Source organism: Oncorhynchus mykiss, chromosome 24 (genome assembly GCF_057628025.1).
Source record: "Oncorhynchus mykiss isolate SJ-2025 chromosome 24, ASM5762802v1, whole genome shotgun sequence".
NCBI lineage: Eukaryota > Metazoa > Chordata > Actinopteri > Salmoniformes > Salmonidae > Oncorhynchus > Oncorhynchus mykiss.
The window spans coordinates 8,419,319-8,438,728 of NC_143045.1; the positions used below are offsets into that span (position 1 = coordinate 8,419,319).

General features: G+C 43.6%; 2 protein-coding genes across 12 annotated transcripts in view; both read left to right on the forward strand.

Annotated features, from left to right (window-relative positions):
• The first annotated feature begins 852 nt into the window (after positions 1-852).
• LOC110503644 (14-3-3 protein epsilon) lies at positions 853-6,848 on the forward strand. 8 transcript variants are annotated; one of them, XM_021582083.3, is made up of 7 exons: positions 853-1,486; positions 2,693-2,892; positions 3,152-3,258; positions 3,615-3,821; positions 3,966-4,102; positions 4,558-4,605; positions 5,844-6,848. In XM_021582083.3, exons 1-6 carry the CDS (start codon positions 1,423-1,425, stop codon positions 4,563-4,565), a joined length of 723 nt encoding a protein of 240 aa, XP_021437758.1. In that variant the 5' UTR covers positions 853-1,422; the 3' UTR covers positions 4,566-4,605; positions 5,844-6,848. The 8 variants fall into 8 exon arrangements, with proteins under 8 accessions (XP_021437758.1, XP_021437757.1, XP_021437754.1 ...); XM_021582082.3 differs by having other exon boundaries at positions 5,847-6,848; XM_090218199.1 differs by lacking the exon at positions 853-1,486 and adding an exon at positions 1,557-2,341 and having other exon boundaries at positions 5,847-6,848.
• Positions 6,849-17,271: 10,423 nt separating this feature from the next.
• LOC110503647 (unconventional myosin-Ic) overlaps positions 17,272-19,410 on the forward strand; it is a 62,464-nt gene continuing 60,325 nt past the window's right edge. For all 4 annotated transcript variants that reach the window (XM_090218201.1, XM_090218202.1, XM_090218213.1 and 1 more), the window contains exon 1: positions 17,272-18,275. In XM_090218201.1, coding sequence (XP_090074327.1) covers positions 18,186-18,275 — 90 coding nt within the window. In that variant the 5' untranslated portion in view covers positions 17,272-18,185. The remainder of the gene's footprint in view (positions 18,276-19,410) is intronic.

Below are 19,410 nucleotides of genomic sequence, written 5' to 3' on the forward strand. Positions count from 1 at the left end.
ACCCCTCAGAGACACCAATACTCCTTAGCTGGCCCACAAGAATGGAATGGTCTACCGTCTCAAAAGCTTTGGCCAAGTCAATAAAAATAGCAGCACAATATTGCTTAGAATCCAGGGCAATGGTGACATCATTGAGAACCTTTAAGGTTGCAGTGACACATCCATAACCTGAGCAGAAACCAGATTGCATACCCAAGAGAATACTATAGACATCAAGAAAGTCAGTCAGTTGATTATTGACATGTTTTTCCAACACTTTTGATTAACGGGGCAAAATAGAAATAGCCCTATAACAGTTAGGATCAGCTTGATCTCCCCCTTTAAATAAAGGACGAACTGTGGCTGCCTCCCAAGCAATGGGAACCTCCCCAGGAATGAGAGACAGGTTAAAAAGCAACCTTAAAGAAGCAAGAGGCTAAACCATCTGACCCAGAAGTTTTTTGGGGGTCAAGTTTAAGGAGCTCCTTTAGCGCTTCGGACTCAGTGACTGCCTGCAGGGAGTAACTTTGTAGCGGGGCAGGGGGAAAAGGAGAAGCATCGGGGATAGTCGCATTAGAAGGGGTGGAAGATGAGGAAATGTTGGACGGGCAAAGAGGCAGAGTCAAATAGGAATCCTGACATAATGCATTGGTGATTAAAGAGCTCAGCCATGTACTTCTTGTCAGTAACAACCACATCATCAACATTAAGGGACATGGGCAGCTGTGAGGAGGAGAGTTTATTCTCTGGGTCTTTAACTGTTTTCCAGAACTTCTTGGGGTTAGACCCACAGAGAGAGAGAGAGACCTGCCCCTTAAAGTAACTAACTTTGGCCTTCCGGATAGCCTGAGTGCACTTATTTCTCATTTGCCTGAACGATAGCCAGTCAGCTTGAGTATGCGTGTGCCGAGCCTTTCGCCAAATGCAATTCTTGAGGTGGAGTAACTCTTGTAAGATCACTGTCAAACCAGGGGCTGAACCTGTTTTTAAATCTAATTTTCTTCATGGGGGCGTGTTTGTTAACAATACCACTGCAAATACCAAAAAGGAATCAAGCTGATTCCATACCATTTTACAGATGTTCTTGATAAGAAGATTGAGAAAGCCTTATCAGCTTACATTTTGTGTGTGTGTGATAACGCTCACCATGATAATAATAATGTGGGTGTAAATGTTTGGAATCCCGAGACACTGGTTGCCATGCCCTGCAAGAATGGGAGGGGGTTTTATGGGGAAGGGGTGATCCTCAGTGGGGGGTGATAGGTTCCCGGATTGAGATTTTCGCCATTTTTTTTTACTCCAGTACAACCGGTGGGGTGGAAACGCCACTGATCTATCCGTTGATTTCACAGGACCCGCCGACAGATTGACCTAGTAGCAGCAACTGTCGAGCATTTTTTATCAATTTGTCAGTTTAAACTAAACTTCGCCACTCGCAACAAAATGGGCGACCGGGACGATTTAGTATATCAGGCAAAACTCGCCGAGCAGGCGGAAAGATATGACGGTAAGATATACAAATGTATTATTCGATGGAGGGACATGTTCGCCGTTGTCCCCTCCAGCTAGCTAACGGTAGTAGCTTCCAACATAGCTAACACTTGCACTCACCCTCCTCCCTCTTGCAGGGGCGAGGATGGTGATGTCAGTGCGCTAACGTTAGCTAGCTAGTTAGCCTGAGCTAACGCATTGGCTTAACTAGGGAGCCGTGTTACTAGCATTAATTAGCCAATACGATAGCTACTCAACTGTCCAGATTTGTTCAAAGATATGGATAATTTAAAGAGAATACAAAATGGCGGATTATCGATGGTGCGAGAGCTAGGTAGCTAGTAAGCAAGTGGTGGTGGTGGTGGGGGGGGTGGCTAGCTAGCTAACTAGCGCGTTAGCAAACTAACGTTAGCTGTGCTACAGGACCTATGTGGGGATTACTTTTCCCGAACAATGTCAGCCAATTTAAGTTTATGCTACATTACTAGCTATAATATAACATGAGATCACTATGTACATCTGTTGGCCAGCCAAATACCCACGTTTGCGAACATTCTCGTGGTCCAACGTTATAGCCTGCTATCTGGGTGTGACGTATCGACGGCTGACCTTAAATAAAACCGACGCCCCAATGATAAGCAATTTTGCCGTAGTTCAGTTAGAGAGAACATGTCTGTCAATTGGCATGAAGCTGTTTTTAGATGTGTGATTACAAGGCATGATCATGTGTCAGATTACGGAACCCTGGCCACATGCAACTTTGATTTGCCCCGAAATAAAAACCAGCTTAATTTCACTCCCAAATCAAACGCGATTCTTCAGACGTGCGGCTCTCATTCTTGACATTGACGTAACTACCGGTTTCTTAAAGGTATGATTATGTACCTTGTCACTGGGTGTATGTTCATGCAAAATGTAAGCCTACATGCAGATGCTACCTCCCAAGATTGTATTATCCAGAACCTGTGTTCATAAAGCTCATCAAAGTAGGCATGCCGAGCAAGGATCAGGTCTCACCTGTTCCTTATAATCATATGAATTATGGTCGATTAGGCAAAATTGATTAGCACACCTACTCTGAGATGCTTTGTGAATACAGAAATTATAATCTGTAACTTCAGCATAAGAAAGGTCTGTAATGTGAAGTCATCAAATGTTGTCCCCTAGTTTTACATTGGATCGGATCTTTCAGCACCAATGACTTCCTCTCTCCTCCCCACAGAAATGGTGGAGTCCATGAAGAGAGTGGCCGGGTTGGATGTGGAACTAACAGTCGAGGAGCGAAACCTACTATCAGTGGCCTACAAAAATGTCATTGGGGCGAGGAGAGCATCATGGAGGATAATCAGCAGTATTGAACAAAGGGAAGAAAACAAGGGTGGAGAAGACAAATTGAAAATGATCCGGGAATACAGGCAAACGGTGAGTAAGCCCAGAAGGATGAGTCATTCTGAGTGCATTAGTGTAGTGCGAGAGAGATCTGACATGATGAGAGAGGCATTTGAGCTGCAGCCCTCTTAAAGCAATATGGTAGCATTTCCACTGGAGAAAATGTTGAACATTATAAAATAATTTAGGCTAATTCACCCGAATGATACCATTTGTGTATTGCTGCGTGTTGTGCCTAACATTGTGTCAGTGGCTGGTCATTCATTGAGTTATTTTTTTCTCTCTCCTGCAGGTTGAGAATGAGCTGAAGTCAATCTGTAATGACATTCTTGATGTACTGGACAAGCACCTTATTCCAGCTGCTAATACGGGAGAGTCCAAGGTCTTCTACTACAAAATGTACGAGCCTCTGCTTTTGTTGTCGATTTGTTGTTTAGGAATAGATGCTTGATAGATGGTTATTGCAGTTTTTTAAACAACCAGATTAAAACAGTATTCCACAACTCTAATGGCTCTAGAATAAGCATAGAACAGGGATTGTGGTTCTTCCTGCTAAATCAGGAATTCCTGCTTTTCTAACATTTACTCCATTTGTTGATCATAAAATCGGACCTATCCCCTAGATGTTTTAGGTTGTCACGGCCCTGAGTTGGGAACATAGTTGTTTTTCACATGGACCCATGTTTTCACGGAGCCTTTGTGTCTTTTACACCATGATGGCCCGCTGATTCTTCTCTGTCTTGCTCTTCCCTCAGGAAAGGCGATTACCACAGGTATCTGGCTGAGTTTGCCACCGGGAACGACCGGAAGGAGGCTGCAGAGAACAGTTTGGTCGCCTACAAAGCTGCTAGCGACATCGCCATGATCGAACTGCCACCGACACACCCCATTCGCCTAGGCCTCGCTCTTAACTTCTCCGTATTTTACTATGAAATCCTCAACTCGCCCGACCGCGCGTGCAGGCAAGTACCTCGCACCGCTCTCCTCAATAGACTTCTAATTTAGAGCTCTAATTAGGCTGTTGATCATGTGTGCTCAAACGATTCAGTAAGGTGACTTATTTCCTTGACACGAGTGCGACATAAGACCAGTGTTTTGTACTGCAGGTTGGCGAAGGCTGCGTTCGATGACGCCATCGCAGAGCTGGACACGCTGAGCGAAGAAAGCTACAAGGACTCCACACTAATCATGCAGTTGTTACGTGACAACCTGACACTATGGACTTCAGACATGCAGGGAGATGGTAAGCGTGAGTGAGAGCTCACCCACCTGGATTTCTTCCAATGCATGGAGGAAGTTGGTAATGTTATTAATGGGGAAATTGCTGTTTGAGGGGACATGCTCAATTCCTTAATTTCTTCCAGTCTGAGGTATATTTACAATATTACAGCAGTTTGCCTCTGCTATTTTGTTTTTGTATGCCCATTACAATGTTTGTGAACGGATGCTATCCTACCAGAAAAGAGTAGCACTGTGTTTCCTATAGGTGTGTGCTGTTGGTAATTTGGCTCTTTTCAAAGCTGCTGACGTGGATCATTACACACACTCTTAACGTCTCTAACCCAACCTTGTGCCTTTCAACCTTTCACTTCCTTCTGCATTGCTTAGTGGTCCCCTCTCTGCCCTCTAGAGCTGTAGCTTTTTTAACCTTCATCTTAACGTCCAACTCATCTCTCCTCTCTCCTTCCATCTGTGTAGAGTCCTAAAGGAGCAAAACAGCTGTTCATTTCCCATAATCTGTACTTTGTAAGTGTTTTCTGCCCTTCCCTTGGTTTGAATCATTTGTTCTGTCCCCCTTCACTACTAACTCACTGCAATGCCGCTCACCCATTTGGTTTGTGTCACCGGGAAAGTTGTATGTATGAATCTGTCTTTCTACATAGTGATTTTTTTTTAGCACCGGTGTATCAGTAATGCATTTAGTTTGAAGGTAACCTGGAGCGAATGTCTCTTTCTTATGATTTCCACATGTCTTGGACAGCTGACCGATTATTGTTTTGTTTTTTATACTGGTGAGCGAGTATCGTCTTTCAGCTGGAACCATTTTAGGTCCAGTAAAGGACAGCTCTGTAGGTAACACGGTAACTATCTTTCTCTGTGGGGCTGCGAGGTGTCTCACCAAGTTAGAACATGGGTTTGTGTGTAGAGTCTGGCGCTCTGTAGTCGCCTGCCTGATCCGTTGACGTACAGTGCTTTATCTCCGTAGCTATTGTCAGAGCCGTGTATTGTGGAGACTGGAGGACTTAACAGCATGGCACCAATTGTTGAGGCTGTGTGGGATATCCTGTCTGTCTTTGACTGGGTGACATACATCTACATCCAGTCCCATAATCGCTCTGCTCTGTCATTCTGTCTGCCTGGCGTCCTGTAGCATGACACAACTAGACAACTGTCTCACTAACGACAGAATGCCAGTACAATAGAGTGGCTTGTGTTGGAATAGAATACTGGGGTGCAGGTGAGTCTTGGGCAGATCTGTCGAGGGATTTAAAGATTGGATGTCACGGTGTTCGCTAAATGGCTTATAAATCATGGAATGAGTAGGCTATGGGGAAATTGACAAATCAAACGCTTCTCAATTGTAAACGGAAGTCATCTGTCAGGTTGTCGTCAAGTAGGGCCTATATAGGACGTTTCAGTTTATAGCTATTTAATTACTATAAGAGTTGTCTTTATTTGATTGAAGCGCTGCAGTAGTTCTTTTGATATGGCCTACAAGGTTGTAGATGGTGGTTGACGTTTCACTGCATGTGCTAAGATGTTTGACACACTGAATGAAACCACTGCTGGGCTCACTTCGGCCTGTCCACCTGTAACTTTGGAGACTGTAGATTAAAACTTGCACCGGAGTAATGCAATACTTCCACAGCATCTCAATATGTTTGATGTTTGGCCACTGAGTCTGATCACCTAGACTGAGGGTTGTCTCTGGTGTACATAACCTGAAAGCCCAGCCCTCACCGTCCATTTCTCTTGTTTTCAAGCAGGTGAAGAACAGAACAAAGAGGCGCTGCAAGATGTGGAGGATGAGCCCCAGTGAGACATTACAGCCAACCTGAGACCCCACCCACCCCACCCCCACACACAAAAAACTGTGGCCGCCACGCCCAAGTGACCGCGGCTCTCAGCAGCTCTCTGGCCACATGGTCTTAGAAATAATCAGTCATTGTTATTTTTTGTTTTTGTTTTTTTGCCCTTTAATTCAATTCAAATATAAATACCACTTAATTGAGACAATAAATACAATTTTGGAAAGGCAAAGAGTCCCTGGTTTATTTTATTTTTCTTGGTACACGCGGTTCTGAAAAAATTCTTTGTTTTCATTATTGTATTGTTTTAATTTTGTTTTGTTTATGCTCTTTCCTCAATATTTTATCAGTTGCTGGATGTATTTTGAGATTTTTTTTTCTTAATGTAATTACAGAAATTAACTTTTATTACTGATGCGTCTATTAGTTGTGGGAGCTGTAATATTTCTGTTAGTGAGAGATGCAAATCATTAATCCTTTTTAAGGGCAAGTCTAAACAAAGTCCTCTTTCGTGAACCTAGTTTATCAGAGGAAGTTGGCAAAATTCTTGATATCCACGTGGAGCAAAATGCTTAACTTTTACACCATAGTGATTCTATTGTGATGTTTTGGATTGTATGTTGTGCTAAAATACTGTATTGCGAATACTTGCTGATTTCAGATGAGGGCTGGTAGCCGTAAAAATCAGAGGAAGCGTTGCGTTAACAGACAGTCCTCGACTGGCTTCTGTTGCAAGATGACAGGGTTCTAAATAGATGATTTCAAGCCTGCATGAGTTCATTAATTTTCTGCCTCTTTCCCCTCCTTTTATATAGCTCAATGTTTTCCTTTTCTTCTAGCTTCATTATGTGTAACTTACAGCTAATTTGTACTACTGGATATCTGACTGGAGCCACAATCTGTATTGTTCTTACTGAAACACAGCATGGAATTAACATTAAACAATCTAAATTAAACATACCGAAATGTCTGTTGGTGTTGATTACATCAAACGATGAATTCATGCTTCTTAATTCTTTTTGGGGGGCTTTTCAAAAAGCATCGGAGTAAAGCCATGGTATTGTTTTTTTTGAACGTAGTTAGAAATGACTCACAAAATGGAAGCTTGCCTGTTGGCTGTATGCCCATTTATTTACGGTGGGCCATGTTAAGCCCCTGTCATTTGAGAAACACTGGTGGAAGGTTGGAGATAAAGCCCTAGTCTACTCACCACCACAGGGCTCATGGTTGGTTGGCCCCCTACACCAAATCTCTCATCAGAGCTTTCTATTGAAAGGTAAAACATTTTGTAATGATGGATTGCATTGATTTGCTAGCAGTTGTCATACACATCGTGTTATACTTGTATACCAGTTAAGCAGGTATGGCAGGTTAATGCAGTGCATTTGTATTTAGACCCCTTGATTCTTTTCCACATTTTGTTACCTTACAGCCTTATTCTGAAATGGATTAAATACATGGTTTTCCTCATCAATCTACACACAATACCCCATAATGACAAAGAAAACTGGTTTTAAGACATTTTTGCAAATGTATAAAAATAAAATGACCAGAAATAGCTTATTTACACTTGTGGTAAAATTGAATTGATTGGACATGATTTGAAAAGGCACACACCTGTCTATATAAGGTCCCACAGTTGACAGTGCGTGTCGGAGTAAAAACCAAGCCACGAGGTCAAAGGAATTGTCTGTAGAGCGCCGAGACAGGATTGTGTCGAGGCCTTTATGGTAGAGTGGCCAGACGGAAAGCACCTAAAGACTCAGACCATGAGAACAAGATTGAACCCATTGCCTGAATTTTTTTACATTTAATTTTTCTACCTTTAGGTAGGCCAGTTGAGAACAAGTCATTTACAACTGCGACCTGACCAAGATAAAGCAAAGCAGTGTGACACAGAGTTACATTGATGAATGCCAAGCATCATGTCTGGAGGAAACCTTGCACCATCCCTACAGTGAAGCATGGTGGTGGCAGCATCCTGATGTGGGGATGTTTTTCAGCAACAGGGATGAATGGAGCAAAGTGTAGACAGATCCTTAATGAAAACCTGCTCAGGACCTCCGACTGGGGCGAAGGTTCATCTTCCAACAGGACAACAACCCTAAGCACACAGCCAAGACAACACAGAAGTGGCTTCAGGACAAGTCTCTGAATGTCCTTGAGTGGCCCAGCCAGAGCCCGGACTTGAATCCGATCTAACATCTCTGGAGAGACCTGAAAATAGCTGTGCAGCGACGCACCCCATCCAACCTGACAGAGCTTGAGAGGATCTACAGTGAAGAATGGGAGAAACTCCCCAAATGCAGGTGTGCCAAGCTTGTAGCGTCATACCCAAGAAGACTCAAGGCTGTAGTCTCTGCCAAAGGTGCTTCAACAAAGTACTGAGTAAAGGGTCTGAATGCTTAAGTAAATGTGATATTTCAGTTTTGTATTTTTAATAAATGTGAAGAATTTCTTAAATTGTGTTTGCTTTGTTATTATGGGGTATTGTGTGTAGATAGATTAAGGGGGGGGGGGGGAGACTATTTAATCAATTTTAGAATAAGGCTGTAACGTAACAAAATGTGGAAAGTCAAGGGGTCTGAATACTTTCCCGAACACACTGTATGTGGGCCCACATTACAAGAATGTTGGCTTTGACACGTTTATTAAAATGAAAGGGGACAAATAAGCCTAAAAACACATGAATTGTCACCGTGACACCGATGACAGGTGACTACTGTAAGACCCTAACTAGGTTACAGGGCCCCCAGTATGAACAGCCACAGTGTCTATAAAGAAAGCCCTATCAAGTCTGGTACGTGAGATTGCTGGGCCTAGTACATCCCTTTGAGGTGCTGGTCTCGGTTTTGTTCGAACACATGTACGTCTTGAAATCATTAACAACAGTCTAGTCGTTGGAGGTGAAATGTCTGCCTCTTCTAAACGGTCCTTTTCACAATATTCCTCCATGTCGTCTTTCCGAACAAACTTTCAGTTGTATTTCCAGTGTTGATAATTCAAGCGTTCATTTGAAGTGTTCATTTAAATCTGTTAATAGTGATAACTTTCAAAAATATAAGTACATTTGCTGGTCTTTTCTTGATTGTTTCTTTTATGTGAAAGTGTTTATTTTGTCATCTGACAGTTGGTTATCATGTGTCAAACACAAGACTGACTTAAACTAACGCAGAGTGAAATAATCTTTCAGACGGGGGCACATGTTGCGCAGAATGACACACAGTCAACGTGTGATTTTGCATCTGCTTTCAGTCAATACCATCAGCCGCTGGAGGTGACATCTGCCATGTACAGGTCACATATGCCACGTTCCATTTCCTGCAATACAGAGACACAGCCCATTGTACGTGGTCTGTAAATTGTTATTCAATATAGAATTGTCCACAACTATTTTGTAACAGGATTATACACTTTAAAGGGATTTAGATTCTCACATTTCATCCTTAAACTAGTCAGTCTAACAATTGTTTCTGCTGGGTCGGTGACTGCTGGTGAGGGCTCCTCTCAGGCCATCCACTGCGGTGGGGGAGCCACGTTACATGATGCCATTTGATTTGAATTAACCTTGAGAGAAAGCAGTCCATCTCTGTCCTTATCAAACTTCTCAAAGAGTCTCCTGTAGAGGTTGCTTCTTCGCTTACACACTCGACAGAAACTTGCGGAGATAGCCCTGTGGAGAGAGGCCTGGCTGGGACACACAGAAAGGCACAAGAGAATGACCTCTGAAGTCCTCGCACTTCCACCAAATGAATGAAAGATAGATCTCACATTCTGAATTGATCTGGGGCACATCCATCCAACCCATTCTCCAGCTGTCTGAAGTCCATTGGCAGGTCAAAGCGACATATCTTCTTGGATGGACACACCCTTGCCTCCATTGGTTGGTGTTTACCTCTCTGTTATTGGATGAATATGACTGTCAGGATTGTTGAAGACAGTGCCAACCCTTCAGTTAGGATTCAACGCATAATAAAGCAGTCATATAGCATTCTCCAGCTCAGACAACTGTGTGCTTATGCTGTCCAGACTCTCCTGTTCTCTCCTCACCGGTTATAGGGTGACGGAAGAGCAGCTCCTTTAGCACCCCCTGGAGGACAAGACGTGTGCATACAGAGGCTGCTTCCACTGAAACTCAGATGAAACTACATTAGATATTTGAGATAGGAGATCAAAGCTGATCCGTTGACTGTATGTATATTGCATTGTGAGAAATAGAAAACAGGTATGACTGTATGTATATTGCATTGTGAGAAATAGAAAACAGGTAAGACATTTGTATCATGATGGGGCGGCAGTGTAGCCTAGTGGTTAGAGCGTTGGACTAGTAACCGGAAGGTTGCAAGTTCAAACCCCCGAGCTGACAAGGTACAAATCTGTCGTTCTGCCCCTGAACAGGCAGTTAACCCACTGTTCCTAGGCCGTCATTGAAAATAAGAATTTGTTCTTAACTGACTTGCCTAGTTAAATAAAGGTAAAATAAAAAAATAAAATAAATGATCCCAAACTGGAAATATATCTTACCTCACCTGAGTGTCACATATTAATGGACTGACAGGCAGGAGTTCTGCTGGGAATATATCTGACCTCACCTGAGTGTCACATATTAATGGACTGACGGGCAGGAGTTCTGCTGGGAATATATCTGACCTCACCTGAGTGTCACATATTAATGGACTGACGGGCAGGAGTTCTGCTGGGAATATATCTGACCTCACCTGAGGGTCACATATTAATGGACTGACGGGCAGGAGTTCTGCTGGGAATACTTTCCTTCTCCTCACACTCTGTTTTCCTCTTCACTTTCCCATCCCCCCCTCCACCTCCCTTCATCAGACCTAGGACGGATGTAGATGATAGTTGACATGTAAAATAGGAGACTGATTTTATCATTAAGCATGTTGTAAACGGAGTGTACAAGACATTATGAACACCTGCTCATTCCATGACATAGATTGACCAGGTGGAAGCTATGATCCCTTATTGATGTCACTTGTTAAATCCACTTTAATCGGTGTAAATGAAGGGGAGGAGACATTTTAAAGAATGACTTTTAAGCCTTGAGACAATTGAGACATGGATTGTGTGTATGCCATTCAGAGGGTGAATGGGCAGTACAAAAGATTTAAGTGCCTGGTCCACCATCCAAAGGACATCCAGCCAACTTGACACATCTGTGGGAAGCATTGGAGTCAACATGGGCCAGCAGCCCTGTGGAACACTTTCAATACCTTATAGAGTCCATGCCCGACTAATTGAGGCTGTTCTGAGAGCAAAAGGGGTTGCAACTCAATATTAGGAAGGTGTGTCTGTTTTGTACACTCAGTCGATGTATCTGATGTGTACAGTCAATACGTGAGTGATTCCTCTAATGTCCAGTCTATTTGGCTAACAGAAAACACATTTGAATGGAGCCTGATTGAAAGAGGCACTTAATTCAGCTTTTTGCACTTCTTCACTTGAATCTGCCTTTCATAACGCAGAGAAACACTCAAAGACCAGGCTCATCAGTGCTGGCAACACATCCACATTGGGACAAAAAATATATGCTGTTCTTTCATACAATCATTATCTGGTATACTGCAGCACTAAAACATGCCTTTTCAAAAAGTTTTTAAAAATTGATTTGACTATTCTTGATTTCTCAGCTTTCGTACTTCAGTCCTTCTCAAAACACTGTTTTTCCTTCTGTGTGTAATGTGTTGTTTACCTAGTGTGTATGGAGACTACTCACCTACAGTGGCTTGCGAAAGTATTCACCCCCCTTGGCATTTTTACTATTTTGTTGCCTTACAATCTGGAATTAAAATGTATTTTGGGGGGGCTTGTATCATTTGATTAACAGAACATGCCTACCACTTTGAAGAAGCAAAATATGTTTTATTGTGAAACAAACAAGAAATATGACAAAAAAACAGAAAACTTGAGCGTGCATAACTATTCACCCCCCCAGTCAATACTTTGTAGAGCCACCTTTTGCAGCAATTACAGCTGCAAGTCTCTTGGGGTATGTCTTTACAAGCTTGGCACATCTTGCCACTGGGATTTTTCAAGGCAAAACTGCTCCATCTCCTTCAAGTTGAATGGGTTCCGCTGGTGTACAGCAATCTTTAAGTCATACGACAGATTCTCAATTGGATTGAGGTCTGGCCTTTAACTAGGCCATTCCAAGACATTTAAATGTTTCCCCTTAAACCACTCAAGTGGATTTAATGGCGCTCAGTGGGATGTTCAAAGTTTCTGATATTTTTTTATAACCCAACCCTGATCTGTACTTCTCTGCAACTTTGTCCCTGACCTGTTTGGCACGCTAATTGGCCTTCATGGTGCCGCTTGCTTGGTGGTGTTGCAGACTCTGGGGCCTTTCAGAACAGGTGTATATATACTGAGATCATGTGACAGATCATCTTAGGCTCCACACAGGTGGAATTTATTTGACTAATTATGTGACTTCTGAAGGTCATTGGTTGCACCAGATCTTATTTAGGGGCTACATGTGCACACACCACCTTTCCTTTTTTTTTAAAAATAAGTTATTTTTTTCATTTCACTTCACCAATTTGGACTATTTGTGTATGTCCATTACATTAAATCCAATTAAAAATCTATTTAAATTACAGGTTGTAATGCAACAAAATAGGAAAAACACCAAGGGGGATGAATACATTTGCAAGGCACTGTAGCTACTACCTCCTTTTGGCTTAGGCCTATAGTTGCTTAGTTGCTTGTAGTCTTCTTGAGCTGTACATTGGTGGATTCTGGTTTTAATTGTTGGTGTGTGTTTTCAATCTCCTAACTTCAGTGGAGGCTTTAGATGTGTGTGTACAGTAGATATACCATGACGACATCATTCATTTCCCATTCATTTTAAGACTCATTTGAGTGAATAAAGCTGTGTTTTTATCTGAAACCACCAGAGGGCAGCAATTGCTAGCGCAACATAAAAAAGATTAGCTCTAATTGGCACGAGTTTGGCCCCATTCAAAGTTAAGGCAAAAATAACCTACTGTAGGGGAAATGTAAGAAATATTTTTTTAAATACAGCCCCAAAATACAATGTCATCTAATTAAAATACACATTTTATTAAGTACGTTCTGAATATTTTTAGGGAAATGTAGTGTGAGGACAGTTCTTTGGGCTGGTGCTTGAGTGGTAGCCTATTTGGCGTCATGTGCTTTCCTGTGGAAACGGCGCTCCTGAATCCTGCGTTGTCGGAGGCTGATAACTACTTTTGAACAGACTGAAGGAACAAACGGCATGGAAATATTAGGGATTTCCTTTTTAGTGTTAAAAATAGGAATGGCTATTTCCAGTCACCCCTGGGAGATAGCGCTAGCTTATTCCTGTTAGTTACTTCAGTAACTAGGAGGGGTGTCCCTAGGAGGGGTGCGTCACTTGAGTGGGTTGAGTCACTGATGTGATCTTCCTGTCTGGGTTGGCGCCCCCCCTTGAGTTGTGCCGTGGCGGAGATCTTTGTGGGCTATACTCGGCCTTGTCTCAGGATGGTAAGTTGGTGGTTGAAGATATCCCTCTAGTGGTGTGGGGGCTGTGCTTTGGCAAAGTGGGTGGGGTTATATCCTTCCTGTTTGGCCCTGTCCGGGGGTGTCATCGGATGGGGCCACAGTGTCTCCTGACCCCTCCTGTCTCAGCCTCCAGTATTTATGCTGCAGTAGTTTATGTGTCGGGGGGCTAGGGTCAGTTTGTTATATCTGGAGTACTTCTCCTGTCCTATCCGGTGTCCTGTGTGAATTTAAGTATGCTCTCTCTAATTCTCTCTCTCTTTCTTTCTCTCTCTCAGAGGACCTGAGCCCTAGGACCATGCCTCAAGACTACCGGGCATGATGACTCCTTGTTGTCCCCAGTCCACCTGGCCGTGCTGCTGCTCCAGTTTCAACTGTTCTGCCTGTGATTATTATTATTTGACCATGCTGGTCATTTATGAACATTTGAACATCTTGGCCATGTTCTGTTATAATCTCCACCCAGCACAGCCAGAAGAGGACTGGCCACCCCACATAGCCTGGTTTCTTCCTAGGTTTTGGCCTTTCTAGGGTGTTTTTCCTAGCCACCGTGCTTGTACACCTGCGTTGCTTGCTGTTTGGGGTTTTAGGCTGGGTTTCTTTACAGCACTTTGAGATATCAGCTGATGTACGAAGGGCTATAATAATACATTTGATTTGATTTAGTACAGAGTATATTTTTGAACCTCTGCCATATCCCTCCTTGCCCTTTCTCGTTGCCATGCCCACGTGCCCTTTACTCACAGATTGGCCCCTGACTCTCACTCTCACACAAACAGGATGCGATTCCCTCTCTACTTCCTTTAAAGACTTCTCTGTCAGTGACAAGTTGTGTCCACGCCTAGTTCAGGAACACTGGCCCGTCGTGTAGGAGTTCTCCCACTGCGCCTGGCTCACCTTGACACACACTACTGTAACAGCTGCAGGTTGTGACACACACACACACACACCTCATATCACCCTGACAGTGTGAGCGGATAGGACATGAAAGATAGTTTAGACCAGCATAGAGAGAAAGAGAGAGAGAGAGAGAGTTGGGCCTCCTTCGCCTTATGTGTTGAAGGATGGACAGCATTGAGAAAGAGGAAGTGTGTGTAGAAACCTTCAGCCAGGAAAGGACCTTGAGCCTGTCTTCTGTTAATTAATAACTATCTTCTGCATTGTTTTTGGAAACTCACAATATCTTATCCATGATCAGTGTAAACAACAAACTATATCCTTGAGCTTGAAAAACGTCTCAGAAAAGTACACTATTAGCGATCACACTTTCAACGAACCACAACACATAAAGGCTTTATAGGGCATTCAATAAGTCTTCATAAACAATATGTAAATGCATAAGCAAGGTCATGCTACATAGAGGGTAATTTAAAAGGCCATTACTTTTGGTGTTGAATCTTTTTTTGAGTTGCAACCCCTTTTGCTCTCAGAATCTTTTTTCATGTCCATTTCTGGTTCTAGCTGCCTTCTGTTACAGTTCTTACTCTTCCCAGTATGTTTCAGGGACGTCAGTGTGTGTTCTCTTCTCTCTTCTCATCCACAACAGTCTGCTAGGCTGAGCCCGGGCTGAGGTCTTGCTGCGTCAAGGCCACTGTTTCCTGTTGATGCCCAGATATCAGGAATACCTCGGGCGCATGTCACAGGTCAAAGGATGTGTGTCACTGTCACTTCCCATCTCAGCAGCCCCCAGACACTGTAGGAAGACATACACCAAGGGCCCACTACCACCACATGTACAGTGCTTCGGAAAGTATTCAGACCCCTTGACTTTTTCCCACATTTTGTTACATTACAACCTTATTCTAAAATGTATTAAATCATTTACCCCTCTTATCAATCTACACACACAATACCCCATAAATGACAAAGAAAAAACTGTTTTTCAGACATTTTGGCAAATGTATTAAAAATAAAAAAACTGAAATATCACATTTACATAAGTATTCAGACCCTTTACTCTGGAACTTTGTTGAAGCACCATTGGCAGCGATTACATCCTCGAGTCTTCTTGGGTATGACGCTACAAGCTGTATTTGGGGAGTTTCTCCCATTCTTCTCTGCAGATCCTCTCAAGCTGTGTCAGGTTGGATGGGGAGCGTTGCTGCAGGTCTCTCCAAAGATGATCGGGTTGAAGTCCAGGCTCTGGTTGGGCCATTCAAGGACATTCAGGGACTTGTCCCGAAGCCACTCCTGCATTGTCTTGGCTGTGTGCTTAGCGCTGTTGTCCTGTTGGAAGGTGAACCTTAGTCCCAGTCTGAGGTCCTGAGAGCTTTGGAGCAGGTTTTCATCAAGGATCTCTCTGTACTTTGCTCCATTCATCTTTCCTCGATCCTGACTAGTCTCCCAGTTCCTGCCACTGAAAAACATCCCGCATCATAATGCTGCCACCACCATGCTTCACCAAAAGAATGGTGCCAGGTTTCCTCCAGACGTGATGCTTGGCATTCAGGCCAAAGAGTTCAATTTTGGTTTCATCAGACGAGAGAATCTTGTTTCTCATGGTCTGAGAGTCCTTTAGTTGCCTTTAGGCAAACTCCAAGTGGGCTGTCATGTGCCTTTTACTGAGGAGTGGCCTCCGTCTGGCAAATCTACCATAAGGCCTGATTAGTAGAATGCTGCAGAGATGGTTGTCCTTCTGGAAGGTTCTCCCATCTCCACAGAGGAACTCTGGAGCTCTGTCAGAGTGACCACGGCCCTTCTCCTCCGATTGCTCAGTTTGGGCCAGCTCTAGGAAGTGTCTTGGTGGTTCCAAACTTCTTCTATTTAAGAATGATGGAGGCCACTGTGTTCCTGGGGACCTTCAATGCTGCAGAAATGTTTTGGTACCCTTCCCCAGTTCTGTGCCTCAACACAATCCTGTCTCGGCGCTCTATGAACAATTCCTTCGACCTCATGGCTTGGTTTTTGCTCTGACATGTACTGCCAACTCTGAGACCTTATATAGACAGGTGTGTGTCTTTTCAAATCATGTCCAATCAATTGAATTTACCACAGGTGGACTCCAATCAAGTTGTAGAAACATCTCAAGTATGATCAATGGAAACAGGATGCACCTGAGCTCAAATTCGAGTCTCATAGCAAAGGGTCTGAATCCTTATGTAAATAGGGTATTTCTGTTGTTTATGTTTAATAAATGTACAAAGATTTCAAAAAACCTGTTTTCGCTTTTAAATCAATTTTAGAATAAGGCTGTAAAGCAACAAAATGTGGAAAAGGGGAAGTGGTCTGTATAGTTTCCAAATGCACTGTACAAACAGCCATGCTCTCACACACATATCTGCATGTTCACAAGGCCGTACACAAATGGCGATGAACACACACATCTAGGGAACACTGTGATGGAGGATAAGAAGGAACAGTAACACAGAAGTTACAGAAGAGACACAGCCCACAGCCCACTACACCACACACACTTTCCCCAAAACACTATTCAACACAACCACAATCAGTTTCTATACATATTCTCAGTCACCCTCACCACAAATCCCACCACTGACTGACCATATTGACGACCCAAAACATACAGTAATATAGAGCCGCGTTTCCTTCGCCACTCATACACCCTGATCCATGCTACAACTCCAGACTCAGCAAAACTCAATCTATCATTGATATTCAACCCATATCAGTGTTGATCATTAATTTTGTGCGGTGGCATTGCTGAGATCCCTGGACGTCAGTGGTCTAGGGAGGGCAGCTTTTAAAGGGTGTGACTGAGAGGATGCTGAGAAGATGCTGTACGAAGGAACAAACAGGAACCTTGGGAGGGGTCACAGGGCACTGAGGGCAGTCAGTGTCACAGCAAAGATCAATGGGTTTGTCTGTGTGTGTGTATATATATACCATTCTGTCACCCCAGACAGAGATATGGTCACAATGTCTCTGCTTCCAGCCTCTGTCTGATGACCCTCTGACCAGCTGCCTGTCTACATTAATTTGTGTATCACTTGGGAAGAGGAAACTGAAGACACTAGACACACAAGAGGCACAAGTCTCTTTTTTTTTTTTTGGAGAGGTGGGGGGTGCATGTGGTGTTTACGTGTGTCTCCCAGTTGTACAAGGGGCTTTACAAGTAGGCCGTCATTGTAGAGAAGAATTTGTTATTAAATGACTTGCCTAGTTAAATATAAAGGTTAAATAAAAAAATAAAAATGTAATTCAAATAGCCAGGGGAAACATGAGGAGAGAGAAGGTTCCTCTGGTGTTTACCCTGTGAACGTTGGGAACGTCCGAGACAGGATGCATGGGTCCAGGAGGAAGCCCTGATACCCGGGCCAACCCAGAGTGCATTGCGCCACAGCGATCTGGTGTGCAGGGACATCAATTATACTGCGGGGCCGGCTGTGGAAAGAGAGCCTGACACTGTGATCATCAACACATATCCTTTGCCTGCTAAGGGGAAATTCGCACTAGAGCACTCTGCACAGAAGCAGGAAACATCCTTGTGCTTTGACTGTCTTGGCCTCGTTAGATAACTGAGAAAAGAAGCACACATGTAAATCCCTGCATGTGCGGCCAGTAAAATCATATTTTTCTACTTTAGTTTTAATTTTCATTCTTTCTCTTGACAGTGTAACAGAAACTTCCCTATTACTCTCACCGACGTTAAGGGGAGGAATTTTTACAAACGTGCGAGGGGGGGGGGGGGGGGGGGGTTGAATTCATTGCTACGCCGTCAGAAGGACCCGAGTAAGTGGACGGAGGACAGAGAGAGAGGCAGAGAGCGAGGGATCGAGAAAGAGAGAAGGAAAGCGAGAGAGAGAGAGAGCGACCACGATGGAGCTGAGGATCCAGTTGATCCCTACAGGTGAGATCATCCTGTCCCCTGGGAAGAATGGAGAGAGCTACTGCCACAGCTGCACCAAGGTGAGTCCATCCATTCAACCTGATCACTCCTCATACACTTGAAATAACTAGCTATTCTAGAGTGGGATTTCCCTAGCCTGGTCCTAGATCTGTTCGTGCTCTCTTGCTAACTTTGCCAACCTTGGCAAGACAGCACAAACATGTCTGGGACCAGGCTAGGATCTGCCTGTGTGGAAGTAGAGCTGATGTATCATTTTAGAGGTTCACTGTGCACGTGGAAAAAGTTGTTCACCTTGGCCGCTCACTCTGGTTTTCGCCTGACCACAGGAGGTTGGTGGCACCTTAATTGGGGTGAACAGGCTTGTGGTAATGGTTTCCATGGTTTCCATGTGTTTGATGCCATTCCATTCGCTCCGTTCCAGCCATTATTATGAGCCGTCCTCCCCTCAGCTGCCTCCAAGCGGCTCGACTATGTACGGTAAATTTGTTTGTGCCAAATAGTTGGCTTGACAGAGTGCAATCGATATCATCCTCATTCGATTTTTCCACTCAGTGCCCGCAGTCAGAAAACACCTGCTAGGCCATTGATGTTGATTATGCATGCCGGTCCAGCAGAGTGCCAAGTGAAAAATGTTACACAGGGCTCATAATGTGTTGTCTACTTCAGTGTGTTTGGAGAGGCGTGAAAAACACCATCCAATGTAAATACAGATTCGGAAAAGTATACAGCAGAAAATGAATGGCGGGAAAGGCCATTTGAATAAACAAATGATAAACAATAAGAAAATCCAAACCAACTGATTGGCCGATTGCCACTTAAATAATGATATTAACATAGCACATTATCAATGTAAAGAAGGGTTACATGTTTCCCTATGGAATGGGGATTGCACAAGTTCCTGGTGAATGTGAGAGAGTGGTGATCGAGCGGGTGGGACTGAGTCTCCAGTTCACACAATCTAAGGAATGCAGGGTGTGGGGCTTTAAATCAGACAGCATATGGTGAAACAACAAGGCTGTGCCACAGAAAGCAGTGGAGGTTAAGGGAATGTTGGACTTGTACACAAACCAACTTTGACCAACTTGGATCCTAGGAATAGATTGAGATCTATAGCGTCCAACCGGTGAGACGTTATTAACGTCATCTGATAAATCGTAGTTTTATCAAGTTCAGTTTGAGCCTCGTGTTCGTTCG